The sequence below is a fragment of the Anabrus simplex genome, chromosome 3 (genome assembly GCF_040414725.1).
Source record: "Anabrus simplex isolate iqAnaSimp1 chromosome 3, ASM4041472v1, whole genome shotgun sequence".
NCBI classification, from domain to species: domain Eukaryota; kingdom Metazoa; phylum Arthropoda; class Insecta; order Orthoptera; family Tettigoniidae; genus Anabrus; species Anabrus simplex.
Genome location: NC_090267.1, coordinates 33,409,030 through 33,431,099, shown reverse-complemented (window position 1 = coordinate 33,431,099; position 22,070 = coordinate 33,409,030). Strand labels below are relative to the sequence as shown.

The following is a 22,070-nucleotide window of genomic DNA, read 5'->3' as shown; positions in this document are numbered from 1 at the left end:
AAGTTTCACCAATCACCAATAGGAAAAGTCCTCTCAATTTTAATTATGCACTGCGTTGATGAGTTTATTATAGTTTATTATAGAGAGCACTGTAAGTACCTAGGGCAAGATCTTCATTGGGATAATCACATAAATGGGAATGTAAATAAAGCGTACCGATGCCTGCACATGGTTATGAGGGTATTTAGGGGTTGTAGTGAGAATGTAAAGGAGGGGGCATATAAGTCTCTGGTAACACCCCAAGAAGAGTATGGTTCCAGTGTATGGGACCCTCACCAGGAATACTAGATTCGAGAACTAGAAACAAATCTAAAGAAAAGCAGCTCGATTTGTTCTTATTGATTTCCGACAAAAGAGTAGCGTTACAAAAATGTTGCAAAGTTTGGGCTGGGAAGACTTGGGAGGAAGGAGATGAGCTGTTCGACTAAGTGTTAGCCTATGTTCCGAGCTGTCAATGGAGAGATGACGTGGAATGAGGTGAGTAGACGAATGAGTTTGAGTGGTGTTTTTAAAAGTAGGAAAGATCACAATATGAAGTTGGAATTCAAGAGAACAAACTTGGGCAAATATTCGTTTATAGGTAGGGGAGTAAAGGATTGGAATAATTTCCCAAGGGCGATGTTCAATAAATTTACGAATTATTTGCAATCATTTAAGAAAAGGCTAGGAAAACAACACGTAGGGTATCTGCCACCTGGGCAACTGCCCTAAATGCAGATCAATGTAGACTGATTAGTTAGATATTTGAGAATTCAGTTTTACGCCTACCCCTAAACTACCATTTCACTCAGCGTGAATACAGTTATTTATAGCCTAGAGTGTACAGCCTCAAGCCCGACTTTGCATACCGGTACCAATTTTCATTAAACTGCAGACAGACAGACAGACAGAACTAACGGAAAATTCAAAAGGACATTTCCTCTTTCCTATTGACATGACCGATACAGAAATGACATTATTTTAAAATGTTGATCAATGTACTGACAAAACTCTTATTATATATATATGTGGATAAATAGGCTATATATCTAGATAGTTTAACTGATCGTTCTACCGGGTAATCGGCCCGGTCTAACCCAAGGTGTTCCCTTGTTAGATAACAAAACGTTTGTATCTGTTTACAGAAGCAGGATGCCAGAGCTGGACGAGGAAGGACTTCAGTCGACCTCAGAGGAACAACTTGATAAAGAAGAGAAGAGCCCGTCGGAGAGCATCGACTATGCTAAAGCATTCGGGCGCTGGAAAAAGTTGCCTCAATATTGTTGGGGAGTTAGTCGTGGCTTTTGGGTTGCCGGAGAGAAAGATAACAAGCAAGGCGTACCCTCTGATGACAAGCTGCTCGCCAATGGTATAAGGCCAAACTGGAAACCACGTCCCTTGGTGCCTGTCGGGACAGAAAACCCAGATTACAAGCACACTATTGAAGACATAGTCAAATCTGCATGCATATTGTCCAATCCGCCCAGAAAGGTTCGCTTTGAGGACGAAGAAGATATGCGACGTGTCTACTCTCTCATCTACGACGTCTTTAGGTGTAAGTACAGTATATCTATTACCAGGGCTGTAGTCGAGGGTATACGCGGGTATACACTGTATACCTTCAGCTTAATTCATTCAGTAGAGTATACCTTCTGATGTTTTGCGTATACTTTCTGCTATGCTTTATTGATTTAATTTCGCTATTCTGCCAGTGAGTTTTAACATTCCTACTCAGGCATTACGCTAATAATAAACATGAACTTTGTAACATGTGTACCATCGAAATATCTAGCAAGTTGTATTTATTCATGAACATAACAGGCGTTCAGCCCCAAATACATGTTCACAATAAAATAATCCAACCTTTTTTTTTTTTTGCTATGGGCTTTACGTCGCACCGACACAGATAGGTCTTATGGCGACGATGGGATAGGAAAGGCCTAGGAGTTGGAAGGAAGCGGCCGTGGCCTTAATTAAGGTACAGCCCCAGCATTTGCCTGGTGTGAAAATGGGAAACCACGGAAAACCATCTTCAGGGCTGCCGATAGTGGGATTCGAACCTACTATCTCCCGGATGCAAGCTCACAGCCGCGCGCCTCTACGCGCACGGCCAACTCGCCCGGTATAATCCAACCTAAGCCACCACGTTCTATCTAGCAAGTTGATAGTAACGACCTACCCTCGTGCGATTTCTGCTCCTGGTACACCCTTAGACAACAAAAAACGGATTAAGGAACGCTGTTCTTTCTTGCTGCAAACAGGGACTGGCGCGGTCATCTTTTTACATCGCAACAGCGCAAACTGTACTGGTCTGATAACGCCGAAACATACCACAGACAAGGTCTGTCTAGGGAGGTCAAGTCACGAATGCTACTTATGGAGCCGCCATATTGGGTCTTTAAGCGAGCGTAACCAAAGGCAAGTGTATTCGAATTTAGAGGATTTCGGTACCGTACATTGAAATAAAAACAAAATGCCAACCGTTTTTCATTAAAAAAATTAATTGGGCATCTACTGGTCTTGTATATATAACTGTATAACACTTAAATGATATGAATACATTCACAGCTATTTGCATAGGAAGATAATTAAAAGAGCTTAAAATTCTTTTTTGAGAAACAAGAATCAACAGAAAAGCTCATGTTCTTCTCTTTTACTTCCTTACAATTTGGTCTTACTGTGTTTCTTATTAATATCATCTGTCAAATACGTAATCTTATTGACAGAAACATAGAAATCTGCACAGTACCCGTGTCATATTATGATTACCGGGACATGAAATACTGAACTTGAAGTACTGTGTTTAAAGTACTAAACTTCGGTTGTAATAAATTACCTTCAGCGTTTTCTTTATTAAGAAAGTAATTTCCGATATCTAATGCGTTTCTAAAAGGTTACCCCAGCATGTTGACAAACACTGAATGCCTCTTGAGTTGAGTGCATTAAATTATATATGGTAACTGTTGTTATCCATTCATGTGGTATTTCTTTGGGTTCTAAGGCAAAAATATTCTGCACATATGCAACAAGAGTGATGTTCTTAGCTACTCTTAACTAGTTTATTGATAACCCATGCAGGTATATAGTACAAAGTGGTGGTGGTGATTATTGTTTTAAGGGGAACTACAACTGGACAACCATCCTCTATAAACACTAATCAAAAGAAAACAAATGGAAGGGGACCAACACTTCGAAAAATGAAGGTATCGGCAAAAGAAAGATGAAGGCCACAAAGTGCGTGGAAATGAAAAACTTCCTAGGCCTCGAATGCGCTAATGCCGTCACGGTCGGAAAAGAACAAGTGTTGACCAGGGGAAGTCGGATGGGCTAGAACAGTGAAAGCCATGTCAAGACTCAGCTAAGGGCCTCGTAGTCACAACACAAAATAGATTTCCCCCCGTGGGTGGGGCAATAGAACAACACCCACGGTCTCCCCTGCCTGTCATAAGAGGCGACTGAAAGGGGCGTCAGGCGCTCCTAACTAGGGAGCGTGGGTTGTCGACCACGGGGCTCTTAGCCGAGTCCTAATATTCATGCAAATACTAATAATAATAATAATAATAATAATAATAAAATAATAATAATAATAATAATAATAATAATAATGATAATAATAATGGTTAAGAAAATTAAAGCCATTGGTAGACACGATTCCATCAGAAATAGAAATTCAGTCGCTATTAAGTTGAGTTAACTTAGGTTAGGCTATTTTAGGGATTACATTAGGATATAAATTACAGTAGTTGGTTAGTGCGAGTGAAGCGAGTGTTGTGATCTTTAAGTATTTGTCCAGCCATATAATGTAGGTACTCTATAGAGCATTTAAGATGAATGATTAGCTGTAAATAATTACTACAGTACAGTATAAGACTGCTATTATCAATAAAATTGTTGTAATGATGGCCAGCTGGACATAAATTGTTGGTTTGAAGTGATAGGCTTATTCTTTGTTGTGATTATAATTGGTAAGTGAACAGGAACAAGCATTTCAAATGTCTGTGAAACATTTCCACGTTGCATGTAGGGTGAGAAAGATACTGTCTGTAGTTTACATGAAAAGGAATGGAATGAATTGGCGTTTGGCTTTTAGTGACAGGAGCGTCTGAGGACAAGTTCGGCTCACCAGGTGCAGATCTTTTGATCTGACTTCCGTAGGCGACCTGCGCGTCGTAATGAGGATGAAATGAAGATGAAGATGACACATACGCCCAGCCCCCGTGCCAGCGAAATTGACCAATTATGGTTAAAATTCCTGAACCTGCCGGGAATCGAGCCTGGGACTCCTGTGACCAAAGGCTAGCACACTAACCATTTAGCCATGGAGCCGGACACATGAAAAGGAAATTTTCATAAACATCAATACTAATATTACACACTTCCTGTTACTTTTCTTGCTTGTTTTGAAAGACAATTCTCTTTCTTTGGGAGGTTTCCTATTATATGTCAAAGACTTAGGTGGATTAGGAACGTTGAAAATTGCTGGGATGGAATTCCACTTGAGTACATTCCGTCCATCTGCCCTCTTTAGTTCAAATTGCGATACTTCAAAATGATGCTAGAAGAAAATACATAAGACCTATAAATATAGAACATCGTTCATATAAACATACTATTATTCAGGAATAATACGAATGTATAACTTCACTAACCTAGCACAAGAAGAATTATCTGTAAGGTTGACATTTGTCACGCCTACAGTTTTGTACCCACTGAGCTCGCTTATCTCTCGGGAAGCGAAACACTAATTCCGTCAGTTGTCTTATTTTGACACTTTGGTGCGGCGCAGTATCCCGTTTTCTTTCAAAATACAAGTAATAACTCGCATCATTACATCGGGCACGCCCACATTACAACGATATTTGAGACCCAATATGGCCGCCACCGTAAAAGATTGTGGTAACGTGACCAGACCTCCCTAGACAGACCTTGACCACAGACGTAGACAACGGTGCCATCTAGCGGCTGGTGAGCACACAACGCCATAGAGTCGAACTAAAGACAATTAGAGCAAAATTTCGGATATTTGTTGACTTGCCTACGTGCATTACCAACTACAAACGAAGTATGCACCACTTACGCCTGCTGTCGTGGAACGTTCCTTTTCGACATAAAAGTACTTGGTGCGTGGAGTGCAGCTTCACTGATAAGAAAATAACCGTTTCTTGATGAGCGCCCTTATTTACACTGTGTTTTGGGACTGTTTTAGGCAGTCCTTTTTAATAGGTTTTGGCGTCGGTAGATGCAGAGTGGGTTTCGGCCCTTGGGTTTCGTCCCTAAAATGACCACGGCTGGTCCGTGGTTCAACAGCTCTGTACTCTGACCGGCCAACCGAGTAGAGGAGAGGTGGCCACGGCTCTACCGTGTCTCTATGCCTCTGCATTCGGAAGACGGGACAGGGCTCGACCTCACGGCTGGTCCCAACCGTCGGCTGTCCTGAGAATGGTTTTTCCGTGGTTTTCCATTCTCCTGCACTAAGGCGAATGCCGGGACAGTTCGTAGTATAGGCCACGGCCGTCCACCCCCTCCCTCCCCTTCTCCGCACATCTCATTCACCGTAACAAATCTCCCGGCCTGAGAGACGGCGTCACCGTCTAAGAGGCCCGCCTCCCCCTTCAGGGGAAGAATGAAAACGTTTAGTAGTAGTAGGTTTTGGTACAGTTTGTACGGGATATTTACATTTTGAATTCGCACCTCTCTTTGCACCTTTTAAAACTAAATATTGCACCTTTTTGTCTAAGAAGTTGCACGTAAAATTCCTAGCTCTACTGATAAGCGAGGATTAAAGTGGTTAATGACATAAACTGATATGTGAATTATAAACTCACTTATGAATTCTAAACCTATGTACACAATAATAAACAGATGGATACAGGAATATAAATATAAAACTATGACGATGATAATGAAAATCTCTGAATAAATAAACTACAGCCGATAGCAGTTCTCAGATGTGGACATGCACGCCACCATTAGAGCTACGAAGGAAAAACATTTGACGCTTCTTGTAGAAAATTTTATTTTATTGATAAGGCCAACCGTGATCCTATCTTAGTTCAGGTAGGGCAAAAATTGCCCAAATTTCGGGACACCCCTGTAAAATCCCCACTAATACCAAACAGTGAAGTATATCAAAATCAAAAGTAGGCCTATTCCTTGCGCGACTCGGGATTTCAAGCTGTATTCTTACCAAGTTTCAGCTCAGTCGGTTCAGTAGTTTTTGAGCCTATCCCGAACAAATAAACAGAGACCACCTCATTTTTATTAAGAGTATAGATATACATGTCCGACTCTGTGGTCTAGTGGGTAGTGTGATTAGCTGCCACTCTCAGAGGCCGAGGTTCGATTCCTGGCTCTGCCACGAAATTTGAAAAGTGGTACGAGGAATAGAATGGGTTTCACTCGGAGGTCAACTGAGTAGAGGGTTCAATTCCCACTTCAGTCATCATCGAAGTGGTTCTCCATAGTTTCCCCACTTCTCCTCCAGGCAAATGCCGGGATGGTACTTAAGGCCACGGCCGCTTCCTTCCCTCTTCCTTGCCTCTCCCTTCCAATATTCCCCCCCCCCCACACACACACACACAAGGCCCCTGTTCAGTATAGCAGGTGAGGCCGCCTGGGCGAGGTACTAGTCCTCCTCCCCAGTTCTATCCCCGACATAAAGCCTCACGCTCCAGGACACTGTCCTTGAGGTGATAGAGGTGGGATCTCTCGCTGCGCTGAGTCCGGGGAGAAAGCCAACCATGGAGGTAAACAGACTAAGAAAGGAAGAAGGTGTATATGTACACATTTAATTCCTATTGTTTCGTTAAAAGACTAATTCACTGAACTAGTATTAACCACAAAGAGAGAACATACTATTTATTGCACAATACACAAACATGATACCTACACATGGCTACCGTCATTACACACCACTCTTTTGTCTTCACTCTCCCATCAGGCATCACACACCACAGAGTCCAAGTAAAACATTGATATCCTGCCGGTGCCCACTATTTTTTGAGGCAAAGAGCAAATAATCATAACCAAATTTTCATAACTTCCTCCCACATTTTAATCATATGATTAAAACCACTAAATTCACTACCAAAACAAAACAAAAGCAAAGAAAAAATCTACAAATTGAGATGAGAGGGAATTCGTATCTTCCTCCCACATCTTGCAGTAACCACTCATGGAAGAGTTCTGTTAGAGACAGGCACAGCAGGGCCCTTCTCCTGGACCTGTTCTTCATTCTGCCACTCAGCAATGAGAGTTGCTTCCAATTGATAGATGTTCTGCACAGGCCGGTCCAACTCGCCACCAGCAGTCTTCACCTTGAACACCCTGACGACATTGTCTTTCCCAGGATATACAGCAACCACTCTTCCTAAGGGCCAGTTCATTCTACGTGCTCCGTCACTTCCAAGAATCACTGCTTCCCCAACCTTTAACTCTCGATGAGGGTTCGCCTGACCTTTCCCCGGTTTAAGTTGTCCTAAGTACTCTATCCTGAATCTTTTCCGTAATTCTGTCCTAGATGCTGCATACATCTGAATCTCTTTCCGTGGCTTATCTGATCAATGTAATCAATATCGGGCACTCCTACCCTAGGAATATCCTGAAGAAACATTGCTGGAGTCAATGCTAGTAAATCATCATTGTCTTCAGATAAATAAGTCAATGGTCGGAAATTAATAGCTGCTTCAGTGTCCATTAGTACTGTCAACAGTTCCTCGTAATCCAAAGAGAAACGACCTAAGATTCGTCGCAACAACTTCTTTAACATTTGAACAATACGTTCCCAAAAGCCTCCTCACCACTAAGCAGTGGGAGGATTGAATTCCCAAGCAATTCTCAGACAACTAGCCTCTACACTTACCTTTGTCCAATCAAGATCACGGAACGCGTTTTCAGCTCTCACAAAATTCCTTCCATTATCACTGCAAAAAACATTTGGTCTCCCTCTCCGAGCAATGAATCTTCGTAACGCTTGAAGGAACCTTGGAGTAGGCAAAGTCCTGATGAGCTCAAAGTGTACAGCTCTGAAAACAGCACACGTGAATATCACTATCTACGCCTTTTCACCCCCTCGGAGATGTAATGGGCCAGCCAAATCCACCCCTACAATCTCAAAAACAGAAGCGTCTCAAATTCGATCCTCTGGCAAAGGTGCGACCTCTATAGTAATTCCTTTCACTTTGTATCTTCTACACTTGACACAGCCAGAAATCACCTTTCTTATGGTTCTTCTACCATTGACGATCCAAAATCGCTCGCGCAAAGTAGAGAGCAGAACTTGTACTCCAGCATGAGACAATTCCAGATGTTTCTCCATGATCATCATGTGAACTAGCTTATGATTTGCAGGTATCAGAATGGGAGTTAGGAATAATTCTTCATCCTTTTTTCTTATTAACCTCGTCTTGACTCGAAGTAACCCACTTTCATCTTCAAACACATTGAGAGATTTGAGGGAAGACTGCTCCTTTTCTCCAAGCATCTCTTGCGTCACAATCTTCCATAGCCCCCTTTCAGCCATTTGCAGTTCTTCTACTTCAAGTTCCTTTGAAGGGTGTCGTCCTCTCTTTCCTGCCGTGTTGTGGATGAATCGCAAAATCCAAGCTGTCATCCTGACAACTTTCGTATACTTCGAAAAATATTGAAGATACCATTTTTCTTCTGATTTTGAAGAAACTAAAACATTAGAAAGTCCTTTCTTTTTCTATTCGTTTACCTTTTCTTCATCAGGCATGACATCGTCAACAGGCCACTCAGAACTGGGGCATCTCAGCCACAGAAGGCCCTCCCACCATTTCGACATCAGGAGTATGGTAGCGGAGCAGCCCCTTGAGGGTAGGTCAGCCGGATTATTCACTCCACACACATTATTCCAACTATCAGGGCTCGAAAACTGTTTAATTCTCTTCACCCGGTTAGCCACGAACGTTCCCCAGACTTCTTACCTTTTGATCCAGCAGAGCGTTGTTTGTCGAATCCGTCCAATAATAAGTTGAAAGATCTCCATATTCCTAAACTTGCCTTTACGGAGGAAGCAATACGAGCTCCAATTGAACAAGCTAAGAGTTCCAACCGAGAAATAGTCATTTTCTTCAGAGGTGCTACACGATATTTCGCCTGGAAAAGTGTTACATTCGAGTTTTGACCATCTTGTGATCGAAGAAATACAACTGCGGCATATGCTTCGCCGCTCGCGTCACAAAATGTGTGAAGGCTCCAAGATTCCTGTGTTTTACAAGGAGCTATTTGTCTAGGAATTTTAATATCAGACAACACGTTCAGTTCTTGAAGCCAATTTTCAAACTTTTTCCTCATTTCGTCCTCCATTTCTTCATCCCAGCTCATTTTCTTCCGCCAACTTTCCTGTAACAGCAACTTGGGTACTAGAGAGACAGGACAGGTGAAACTTATACAGTCAAAGACGCTCTGGGCGGCAGCCAATACATTTCTTCTAGTGATCTTCTCACCAATCGTCGGTACGTCAATTAGTTCACAAGAAAGAACATCTCTTGCTTTATTCCATCGAAAACCTAACACCGAAGTTACCTTGGAAGCAAATGAATCTCTTTCAGAAGAATTTAGCCATGTGTACTCCCAGTTACGAAGATCGAACCGTGCTCTGTCCAGCAATGCAGTAGAATCTTCCATAAACATACATAGTTCTTCCTCATTGTCCACAGAAGTGATACAATTATCAACATAAAAGGAGTTTCTCAACCTTTCAGCTGTCTCTCGGTAGTAGTCTGTACTGTGTTTCAAGTGTAGATCTAACACTGCTTCTAGCAGAAATGGGCTGCAGTTCAGTCCAAATACTAATTGGCAGTGACGAAATGCCTTTAACTCTCTTCTCTCTGAATCCTTCCACCATAAGAAGCGTAACCAATCACGGTCAATTTGTTGGACATATATCTGAAGAAAAGCCTTTCCAATATCCGAAATCAGCCCTATCCTATTCTTCCGAAACATCAAAAGAATTGTGGGGATTTGTAGTAGCAAATTAGGTCCTTTCTCCAAGCACTCATTCAATGAAGGCGTATCCTTTGACTTGCAGGAACCATCAAAAACTAGTTTCACCTTAGTGGTAGAGTTGTCTTTAAATATTCCTCGGTGTGGTAAATAACAACATCGATCTTTGTTTTCTTCTTCTGGAACATCTTCAATGATTTATCCAATCCTGAAACACCTTTCCGTATTCCTCAATCTTTCCTTCCTTGATAAGCCTGTTCGAAATAGAGATCAATCTCTTTTACACTATCTTCTTGTTGTTCCGTAGATACTGATGGCTCTCCAGCCAAGGTAACGCAACTTCATATCGGCCATCGCCATTAACTTTTATTGTATTTTGAAAGTAGTTAAGTGCGACTTCTTCCATTTCTTCTCTCGATTTGTTTTCCACTGGATCAGATATGCCTATGGTATCCAGGTTCTATAAGTCAGCTATCGAGGCAGATTGAATGAACAGTGAGGTCGTATATAGAGCTAGAGTGTCATTTACCCCTTCCTTCAGTCTGCCTGTCACAGTCCAGCCAAGCGCAGTCTTAACGGCTACCAATCCTGATTCAAGCTTATGCATTTCATGCATCAAAATATTTCTAGCAACATCAGCTCCTAGAAGAACTTCCACGTCAGCTGGATCAGTCCCCACATCTGAGAGCCATATCTTTTTCTCTCTCATATCCTTCATCCAAGGCCCAAACTCCAACTTTGGAATTTTCCCACAAATTACTTTCTGATCGATTAACTGCAACGTTGTACTATATGAACCATCGCAGCTGCTCACCTCTACATTGTACACATGGTGGTCTTCTTCACAGGTCTCAGTGCCTCCATACAACTTATGAATCATCGTCTCTGTTTTCAAAGGTTTGTAATCCATTTCCTCAGCCGTCTTCTTCAAGATGTAGGATCTCTGGGATCCACTGTCTATCAATGCTCGGACCTTCTTCTGTTTCCCCTTATGTGTCAGCTTGATACACAATGTTTGAAGAAACACCTCTTTTGTGGCACTCTGAATGTTCATGGAGATATTGCTCTGTTTATCCCACCTTCCCGAGTTCTAGGTTCAGCTTTCTCTTCAGCCTCTTTCACATTTAGTATATGGCACATAATAACAGCCTGAGGGTTAATGCACAAGGGGCATCGAATGTGTGCCTTGCAATTTTTGGCTCTGTGCCCTAACTTCAGACATGTAAAACAACAGTTTTCTTTGGCTAGCTTGTCACGCTTTTCTTCCAAGCTCATTTGTTGAGCAAGGTGACATTCCTCACTCTCATGTGGTTTGCTGCAAAAAATACACTTTCGCTTCCTGCCATCAAATTTCGCAGAGAACAATGAACTCGCAGTTGGTAGCGATTTGTCTTCATAAATTTTTCCTCTTCCCTTCTCTTGATTTTTCCTATCGGCTAAACCGCAACCTGCCTACGCAAAGGCACTGCACGTTTAAGGAAATTAAGAAGAGTCTCCAGTTTATCTTTATGTGGACTGATAAAGTCTTCATTCCATGATGATTGATTTCTGAGCCATACCCTTAAAACAACTTCAGGTAAGCACGATTCTACGAGGGGGAGCAACATTGACCCATATTTATCCCTTGTTACACCTATGGATTCTAATTCTCTTAACTTGCTCTCTAGTGTATCATACAAAGCGGCTATCCCTGATTTATCTTTCTTATGCGACACATTCTGGATGACTAACCCAATAAGCTCCCTAACGTAATACTCAGTTAAAAGATCTTCACGTCCAAACCGTTCCTTCATACACTCTATAACCTTTGGATAGTTTTCGGCTGTGGCAGGGAAGCTATTTACCAGTTCTCTGGCTCGACTGTCAGGTTTGGTACACTGAATCAGGTACTGAAATTTATCTTCAGATTCTATATCAAAATCGCCATGGATTATTGTAAACATGCTCCAGAATCCGAACCATCCTTTATTCCCCCCTCCCAAACTTGGCTAGTTCCAACTTAGGTAGTTTTAAATGTTTGTTTAGCTGAAGATGAAATATCCGATCTGTGATCTCTGACTATGCCTATATTTTCAGTACATAAATTCGCCATCTTTAACTTAACTTCATCCAAATTGTCTCTATATATATCAATTGGCTCGCACTCGCGGTTATAAACATCGTCCTCTTGTTCCAATGTTAGTTCTAATATTTTTTTATCTAGTGGGGAAAGGTCAGCACCTCATCTCTCCAATTTCATCAGCATCTTCTGTGCCGATTTCAGCTCAACTACTTCACTAGTTAAACTTCGCATTAGTTCGTTATACACTTTTGTAAACGACGCCCGAATTGGTTTACGTTGTTTCACTAACCTTTCCGTGGTCGTGTGCCGGTATTTTTCACGGACAAAAGAAATCTTACGTACCGCATTGTATCGCAACTTTTCTTACTTTACGCGTTATTATCACGTCGAAATCACCATATTGTTTCGTTAAGGGAGTAATTGGCTGAACTAGTATTAACCACAAAGATAGAACATACTATTTATTGCACATTACACAAACATGATACATACACATGGCTACCGCCATTACACACCACTCTTTGGCTTCACTGTCCCATCAGGCATCACACACCACAGAGTCCAAGTAAAACATTGATATCTTGCAGGTGCCCACTATTTTTTGAAGCCAAGAGCAAATAATCATAACCAAATTTTCATAGCACCTATATCCTGTCGAGAATTCCTGGTAACAAAGAGATGAAGAAATTGTAAATTCTAGTCCTCCATATCTCATACATTTTTTATCGTAGTAGATAGGTTACCGATTACGATACTGGGATATATTATCTGTTCCAAAACAGCCCATGACGGGACGTCTGCATCTAGGGGAGTTGCCTCACCGACTGGAACAGCCTCTCCAAATACCGTGAGGAGGGGCTGGGGAGTTAGATATTTGTCTCATCATTCCTCTGGATCATACATATTTTGATAACTACAGGTACCGTAAGACTGGCCATATGTTAATATCCGTAGTATAACGGCTAGCGCTATTAGCTGCTGTTATCAAGAACCCAGGTTAGATTTCTGGTACTGCCAGAAATTTGAGACTGGCAGGAGGGCTGGTTTAAGGTTAAGGACATCACGTACTCTTGCATGATGAAAAAAAAATCGATTTTTTGATTTTGGCACCATAAAATTCTTCATTCTTTTCTGAATCCAAATATATATAGTTTGTTGGGGTTTAGACGTCTAAAAGTACATTAAATTCGATTTTTAAAATAAGCGTCCCAAGCGTCACGCCTACCTTAAATGTCATCAGTGTACTGTTGGTTATCATTAGACATAACACAGAAGGTCCCTTGTTTAGCATCTTGAAAAATGTATGAATTCCTTGGTTGGCAATCCTGGCTTATGTTTTAACTCCTTGAAATATTTCTGCTTGCCCATGTATTTGTATACATTGTTTATGTTGAACATCGTGTTGCTTGGATATTATCATTAAATGTTTTATTTTGTGGTGGCGAAACATTGTCAGGACGAGGTAGATTAACTGATGGGGAAATAGATGTACATCAAAATTATTATGGTCTAGTTATCAGGAGAACTGCATCATCGAATGATGTACATGTAATGAGAAGGGCAGTGTGGGTCACATTTTTTCATAAGTGCTCCTCAGACGTTCACCCAATTCACGAGCTCTATCCAAACGGTAGTGACACTTAGTGTGATTATCAAAGAGCACTGGTATCTGGTGAGCTCTACACTTATAAACATTCTCTTCCTGCAGCGGTAATGGCTGCCATTAAACCAATTTATAGATGTACATCAAAATTATTATGGTCTAGTTATCAGGAGAACTGCATCATCGAATGATGTACATGTAATGAGAAGGGCAGTGTGGGTCACATTTTTTCATAAGTGCTCCTCAGACGTTCATCCAATTCACGAGCTCTATCCAAACGGTAGTGACACTTAGTGTGATTATCAAAGAGCACTGGTATCTGGTGAGCTCTACACGTATAGACATTCTCTTCCTGCAGCGGTAATGGCTGCCATTAAACCAATTTACAGAGATCTGAGTGACACAAAACTCCTCGCCAAGTGCTTACATGGTGGCACTCAGAATCCTAATGCAAGTTTGAACCATTGTATTTGGGGATGAGCAGCAAAAAATGTTTTCGTTGGGCATAATACTCTCAACGTGAGTGTTTTAGATGCAGTAATCTGTTTCAATGGAGTTGTAACAGCTAGAATGAATGTATTGAAGAACTTGGGGATAAAATGTTGCCCTAACATGAAAAATAGTGTCATCACTGTTGACAAGGTGGAGAGAACGAGATGCCAAAAAGTATGCTGAACAGATCACCAAAGAGGCCAGGATGAGAAATAGAAATATAAATAGGAAGAGGGAAGAATCAGAACTGGAGAAAGATCATGATTATTCAGCTGGGATGTTCTAAAATACAGGTAACTCTCTGAAAAATATACTTTTAACTTTGCCAGCTGTTTCCCGTTAATACTCATTTTTCATGTTTAGGTACCAATAACTAGGAAACCATTTAAGATAGAGGGCTAAATTTTTGTACATTAACTTACCTAATGGAGTACTCGAATGTTAAGCTATTTTCATTTCCAAAAAATAGTAGGCCTGGATTGGGAAGAGAAAAATTTATACGTGTTTTTTAATAAATTTGAAAAGAAAGCGTTCGGAACTTTTTTCTTGCATTCTGTCCCAATAATAATGCAACAAAGTGGTTACTCATCTGCCAACGTCTATTCCTAGTATGTTAACAAAATTTGGGAGTATTTGAATCAAAAACAACTGATAAATGTGTACCTGAAGTAATACAATTTTTTTTGAAAACGTATCTGTCCAAATTTTTGTTCATTTCACACATCCTATAAAAGCAAAATAGTACTACATGGTCATAAACAGCTCAGAATATACTGCTTTTTATATGTTACAAGAATCACAGCTGTGCCTTTAGCACAAAACCCAGAAAATACTTATTAAAGAGATGCCAAAATATATAATTTTCAACGTAAAAGAGTACGTGGTGTCCTTAAGAGCCCTTAGCTGAGTCCTGGTATTACTTCCACTAACAGTACTTGTGTCAGGCTTTTCACTTTCATCTATCCTATCCGACCTCCCTTGGTCAACTCTTGATCTTTTCGGACTCCGACGGTATTAGAGTATTCGAGGTCTTGAAAGTCTTTAATTTACACGCCCTTCGTGACCCTTGTCTTTCCTTGTCCGATACCTTCATTTCTTGAAATGTCGGATCCATTCCAGTTTTTCTCTCTGATTGGTGATATATAGAGTATGTTTGCCTAGTTGTACTTCCTCTTAAAAATAATCACAATTGCCAGAATTATTAACGTTAGGTGAAGTAAAGGAGAGGGAATATAAGTCTCTGGTAAGACCCCAACTAGAGTATGGAAAAAATCCAAAGAAAAGCAGCTCGATTTGTTCTGGGAGATTTCCGACAAAAGAGCAGCGTTATGAACACGTTGCAAATTTTGATCTGGGAAGACTTGTAGAAAGGAAACGAGCTGCTCGACTAAGTGGTATGTTCCGAGCTGTGAGTGGAGAGGTGGCGTGGAATGACATTATTACACGAATAACTTCATGTAGTGTTTTTAAAAGTAGGAAAGATCACAATATGGAGATACATTTGGAATTCAAGAGGACAAATTGGGGCAACTATTCGTTTATGGGTGACTGCCCTAAATGCAGATCAGTGGTGATTGATGATGATAATAATTTTTTTTTACGTCTCACTAAATGTTTTACAGTTTTTGGAGACGCCAAGGTGACGGAACTTAGTCCCGCAGGAGTTCTTTTACGCGCCAGTGAAACGACCGACACGAGATTGGTGTATTTGAACACCGTCAAATAGCACTGAACTGAGACAGGATCGAACCTCCCAAGTTGGGGTCAGAAGATAGATTGATTGAAAACACTCGCTGGCTGATAGGTCGTGGCCCACACTATAGAATGACAACAAGCAGTTAAATCTGAAGCAGAGCATTATCTTGTATAGAGGAAGGAAACCTTTCGTGTATTCATAAACTGTTTCAGAATTGTTTTTACATTTCACTCAGCAGTTTCTGATTTAGGTACAATCTAGTCTAAAGACTGAGGTGGAGAGATTTGCATTTTTATGAGAATGAGGACGCGAATATATTTCTCGTCTTCGCTCCCCAGTTTGATGGACCACAGGATGAACGGCCTGCAGGCATGCACTCAGCTAAACAGCGAAACTTTGCTTGTACGACCCATACATAGTGAAATGTGAGTGTTCCCTATTAGCACGCAAGTGACATCTCCTTAACATGGAGCATGACAAGCGGACTGGCACGTGACGTAACACGCAACTATTGCAATTTATACACCAGCCTGCGCCTGAGGTGGATTGTTCTAAACTAGGGGGTGGCATTCTGTTACCGTATACCGTTACTACTAAATAGCGCAGACTTTTAGTCGGTCAGGTGGTAGTGGTGGTGGTTACTAACGAAGAAGCACAATTGGGCAACCACCCTCCATATAGGCCTAGCACTAATAGGAGAGGAAAATTTGAAGGGGAAAAATGAAGATATCGGTAAAAGAAAGACAAAGGCCACGAAGGGCGTGTAAATGAAAGACTCCCAATCTCTCGCAACCTAACAGCGTCGGGGTGATTGGATAGGATAGATGAAAGGGAGGAACCTGTCACAAGTAAGTGAAAGCAATGTCAGAATTCAGCTAAGGGCCCCATGGTCGCCAGCCCACGTTCCCAAGATAAGAGCCCCTGTGGCAACTTTCAGATGCCTCTTACGATAGACAGGGGATACCGTGGGTTTTATTCTACCACCCCCACGCACAAGGCTTGTTTTAGTCGGTCAGCGCCATAATTTGGTTAATTGTTTTAGGCTAGTATTTATGGCATGTCAAGCAGCAGGGAAACCTTTCTGGACAGTAATAAAGAATCTTAGGAAGGGAGGGAAAAAGGAAATGAACAGTGTTTTGAGTAATTCAGGTGAACTCATAACAGATCCCAGGGAATCACTGGAGAGGTGGAGGGAATATTTTGAACATCTTCTCGATGTAAAAGGAAATCATCATGGTGGTGTTGCAAACAGTCAAGCTCATGGGGAGGAGGATAATGATGTTGGTGAAATTATGCTTGAGGAAGTGGAAAGGATAGTAAATAAACTCCATTGTCATAAGGCAGCAGGAATAGATGAAATTAGACCTGAAATGGTGAAGTATAGTGGGAAGGCAGGGATGAAATGGCTTCATAGAGTAGTCAAATTAGCGTGGAGTGTTGCTAAGGTACCTTCAGATTGGACAAAAGCAGTAATTGCACCTATCTATAAGCAAGGGAACAGGAAGGATTGCAACAACTATCGAGGTATCTCATTGATTAGTATACCAGGCAAAGTATTCACAGGCATCTTGGAAGGGAGGGTGCGATCAGTCGTTGAGAGGAAGTTGGATGAAAACCAGTGTGGTTTCAGACCACAGAGAGGCTGTCAGGATCAGATTTTCAGTATGCGCCAGGTAATTGAAAAATGCTACGAGAGGAATAGGCAGTTGTGTTTATGTTTCGTAGATCTAGAGAAAGCATATGACAGGGTACCGAGGGAAAAGATGTTCGCTATACTGGGGGACTATGGAATTAAAGGTAGATTATTAAAATCAATCAAAGGCATTTATGTTGACAATTGGGCTTCAGTGAGAATTGATGGTAGAATGAGTTCTTGGTTCAGGGTACTTACAGGAGTTAGACAAGGCTGTAATCTTTCACCTTTGCTGTTTGTAGTTTACATGGATCATATGCTGAAAGGTATAAAATGGCAGGGAGGGATTCAGTTAGGTGGAAATGTAGTAAGCAGCCTGGCCTATGCTGACGACTTGGTCTTAATGGCAGACTGTGCCGAAAGCCTGCAGTCTAACATCTTGGAACTTGAAAATAGGTGCAATGAGTATGGTATGAAAATTAGCCTCTCGAAGACTAAATTGATGTCAGTAGGTAAGAAATCCAACAGAATTGAATGTCAGATTGGTGATACAAAGCTAGAACAGGTCGATAATTTCAAGTATTTAGGTTGTGTGTTTTCCCAGGATGGTAATATAGTAAGTGAGATTGAATCAAGGTGTAGTAAAGCTAATGCAGTGAGCTCGCAGTTGCGATCAGCAGTATTCTGTAAGAAGGAAGTCAGCTCCCAGACGAAACTAACTTTACATTGGTCTGTTTTCAGACCAACTTTGCTTTATGGGAGCGAAAGCTGGGTGGACTCAGGATATTTTATTCATAAGTTAGAAGTAACAGACATGAAAGTAGCAAGAATGATTGCTGGTACAAACAGGTGGGAACAATGGCAGGAGGGAACTCGGAATGAGGAGATAAAGGCTAATTTAGGAATGAACTCGATGGATGAAGCTGTACGCATAAACCGGCTTCGGTGGTGGGGTCATGTGAGGCGAATGGAGGAGGATAGGTTACCTAGGAGAATAATGGACTCTGTTATGGAGGGTAAGAGAAGTAGAGGGAGACCAAGACGACGATGGTTAGGCTCTGTTTCTAACGATTTAAAGATAAGAGGTATAGAACTAAATGAGGCCACAACACTAGTTGCAAATCGAGGATTGTGGCGACGTTTAGTAAATTCTCAGAGGCTTGCAGACTGAACGCTGAAAGGCATAACAGTCTATAATGATAATGTATGTATGTATTTATGGCATGTCTACCCCTTAGTCCCCGGGGTTGGGGATAAGGTGGAAGCATATTTAATGGCATGATTTTTACAACCGCATGCCCTTCCTGACGCCAACCTCAGTTGAGGAGATAATGAAGAAGAAATGAATGATGGTGAACGAAACTGGGTAAGGAGGTAGCATATGAATAGGAACTGTCCTAACATTTGCATGGAATTAAAAATGGGGAAACAGAAGAAAACCATTCTCAGAACAGCCGACGGTGGGGTTTCGAACCCATTCACGTCCCGAATGCTGAGCTTGGCTCCATAGCCTTAGCGCGTTAACATGCGGTAATAGTCAGTTGCGCCATCCTACCGTGACGCCGTGGAAGTGCCCAGGCCTGTATCAGGTGTGATCTGAGTATAAACACCGTCTGTGCTGGTTGTGGCAAGGCGATGTGAATGGGGGCCAGATGGATAGAACGTTCCATTGTCGAAGTTGTCCGACCATTTAATATAGTTCTTCGATAGATGTTGTCACGCATGAGTCGAGAATACCTCCTAGAAGGCATTACTACACGCAGTGAACGGTGCAGTAGCCGACCACAGATGCTTAATGATCGCGATTAGCGGCGTTTGGCTAGAATTGTCCGTGGTAACAGACAAGCCCCAGTGGCTCAGATCACATCTAAATTCTATGCGCGAGGTACCAGACGTATGTCCAGCAGGTCAGTGCAGCGTTCTTTAACGTCAGTGGGGTATGGGACCAGACGACCTATGAGAACGCCCCTGTTAACAATCAGTCAGTCATCAATGATCTCCATTTAGGGCGGTCGCCCAAGTGGCAGATTTCCTATCAATTGTTTACCTCATATAACATTTATTTATAATTGTTCACCTAGCTTTTCGTTAAATATTTTCAACCAACTTGGAAATTTATAGAACATTACCCTTGATAATTTATTCCAATCCCTCACCCTTCGTCCTAGAAATGAATATTTTTCCCAGTCTGTCCTCTTGAATTCCAACTTTATCTTCATATTATGATCTTTCCTACTTTTAAAAGCTCCACTCAGGCTTATTCTTCCACTTATGCCATTCCACGCCAACTCACCACTGACAGCTTGAAACATATCACATAGTCGAGCATCTCGTCTCCTTACTTCCAAGTCTTCCCAGCCCAAAGTTTGCGACATTTTAGTAACACTTCTCATTTGTCGGAATTCACCCAGAACAAATCGTGCTGCTTTCCTTTGAATTTCTTCCAGTTCTCGTTCTTGTATCAAATAACAAGTAGGGTCCCATACAGTGGAGCCATACTCTAACTGTGGTCTTACCAGAAACATACATCCCCTCTCCTTTACATCCTTACTACAACCCCTAAATACTCTCATAATCATGTGAAGAGATCTGTATCCTTTCTTAACTACCTCGTTATTATGATTACCCCAATGAAGATCATACCTTATATTACCACTTAGATACTTACATTGCTCCGCATGAGGTGTAATCACTCCATCAACTCAATAATTAACACTGAGAGGACTTTTCCTCTTGGTGAAGCTTACAGCTTGACTTTTCATCCCGTTTACATCCATACCATTGTCCGCTGTCCATTTCACAACTTTGTTAAGTCCCCTTGCAGTCACTCACAATCCTACAGCTCATTTACTACTCTATACTGAATAACATTATCCGCAAATATCCTTATCTGTGATTCCAGATTACTCATATCATTTATATAAATAAGACAACATAAAGGGCTAAAAATACTGCCCTGCGGGATTCCCCTCTTTAATCATTACAGGATCAAATAACGCTTCACCTACTCTAATTCTCTGGATTCTATTTTCTATAAATATAGAAACCCATTCAGCCACTCTTTTGTCCACTCCAATTACCCTAATTTTTTTCAGTAATCCCCCATGATCTACCTTTCAAAAGCCTTGGATAGGTCAATAGCGTTACAGTCCATTTGACCGCCAGAATCTAAAATATCTGCTATATCTTGCTGGAATCCTACAAGCTGAGCTTCACTGGAATAACCTTTCCTAAACCCGAACTGCCTTCTATCAAACCTGTTAGTAATTTCGCGAACGTGTCTAATATAATCAGAAAGAATGCTTTCCCAGAGCTTACAAACTACGCATGTCAAGCCGACTGGCCTGTAATTTTCCGCTGTAAGTTTGTCACTCTTTTCCTTGCACAATGGGGCTGCACAGCATCTTACCTGGGCGCGTGGCGTTGCTAATTGGATCCTGGAGGAATGACGAGACGTAAAATGGTTCGTTCGATGAGTCACTGTTCCAGTTGTTTCAAGCTGGTGGTAGCGTAGGGATATGGGGCAGGCGCCATGAAGCCATAGACTCCACTTGTCAACAATGCACCATGCAGGCTAGTGGTAGCTCATAATGGTGTGGGGTGGTTTCACGTGGGATGAACTGGATCCGCATATCCACCTGAGCAGGTCGTTGACCATTTACTGCTATGTTGAACTGCTTGGTGACCACTTTCAGCCCTTCATGGAGTTCACGTACCTCTACAGCAATGAGATACTTCACCGTATCATCGGGCCCGAATTGGTTCGAGGGGCGTTCTGGAGAGTTTCTTATTTTATTGCTATTTGCTTTATGTCGTACCGACACAGATAGGTCTTAATGACGACGATGGGATAGGAAAGGCCGTGGCATTAATTAAGCTACAGTCCCAGCATTTGCCTGGTGTGAAAATAGGAAACCACGGAAAACCATCTTCAGGGCTGGAGAGTTTCAACGACTATTGTAGCCACCTCGTTCACCTGATATTCAACCCTTCACCCTTCCAGCCTTTGAAATGTGGCACCGGCATAAGACTATCACAGGGTCGCTGACTGGGTACTACCCACAGAGACATCTTTGAATGTTATAAACTAATCTTAAGATTATTAGGCAGGAAGGATAAAAGAGAAGAAAAATAATTAAAATAAAGAGATCTGAATGAGAACCTTTTACGAACACAGATTTATTGAAAAGAAATTCTAAACCTTGGCAAAGCAATATCCCTATACAAATCCACAAAAATTTCGGACCAAATATTTGTACATCACACTCTACATCATTCGATTCATCTGAATTCTGTTCAAATTTCATTATCATTTATTATGAGACACTCCTCACGCCATCATTTGTTACGAATTCGACAATGTAAATTACCAAAATAATATTTGTTAATTTTGTCAACTCCGACTATGAGGTATCAACAACATGACTCATAAATTCAAATTTTCTTCCAAACACATCACTTAATTTGATTCCTATTACATCTCATTTTATTTACCACCGTTGCTCTACTCCAATACCTCCAATTTTAATTCAATTCAATTTCAATCATATCTGGTTAACACCATATTTCAAAATTATTAATAATAAAAAAATGTTATTATAATTCACCATCATAACATTCATTAGCTCGTCAGGGTGAC

At 41.4% G+C, this 22,070-nt stretch overlaps 1 protein-coding gene across 1 annotated transcript in view; it reads left to right on the top strand.

Annotated features, from left to right (window-relative positions):
• LOC136866625 (uncharacterized) overlaps positions 1 to 22,070 on the top strand; it is a 293,808-nt gene that overhangs the window by 148,218 nt on the left and 123,520 nt on the right. Inside the window, exon 2 of the mRNA XM_068226783.1 lies at positions 1,125 to 1,534. Within this exon, the coding sequence (XP_068082884.1) occupies positions 1,125 to 1,534 (410 nt within the window). The remainder of the gene's footprint in view (positions 1 to 1,124; positions 1,535 to 22,070) is intronic.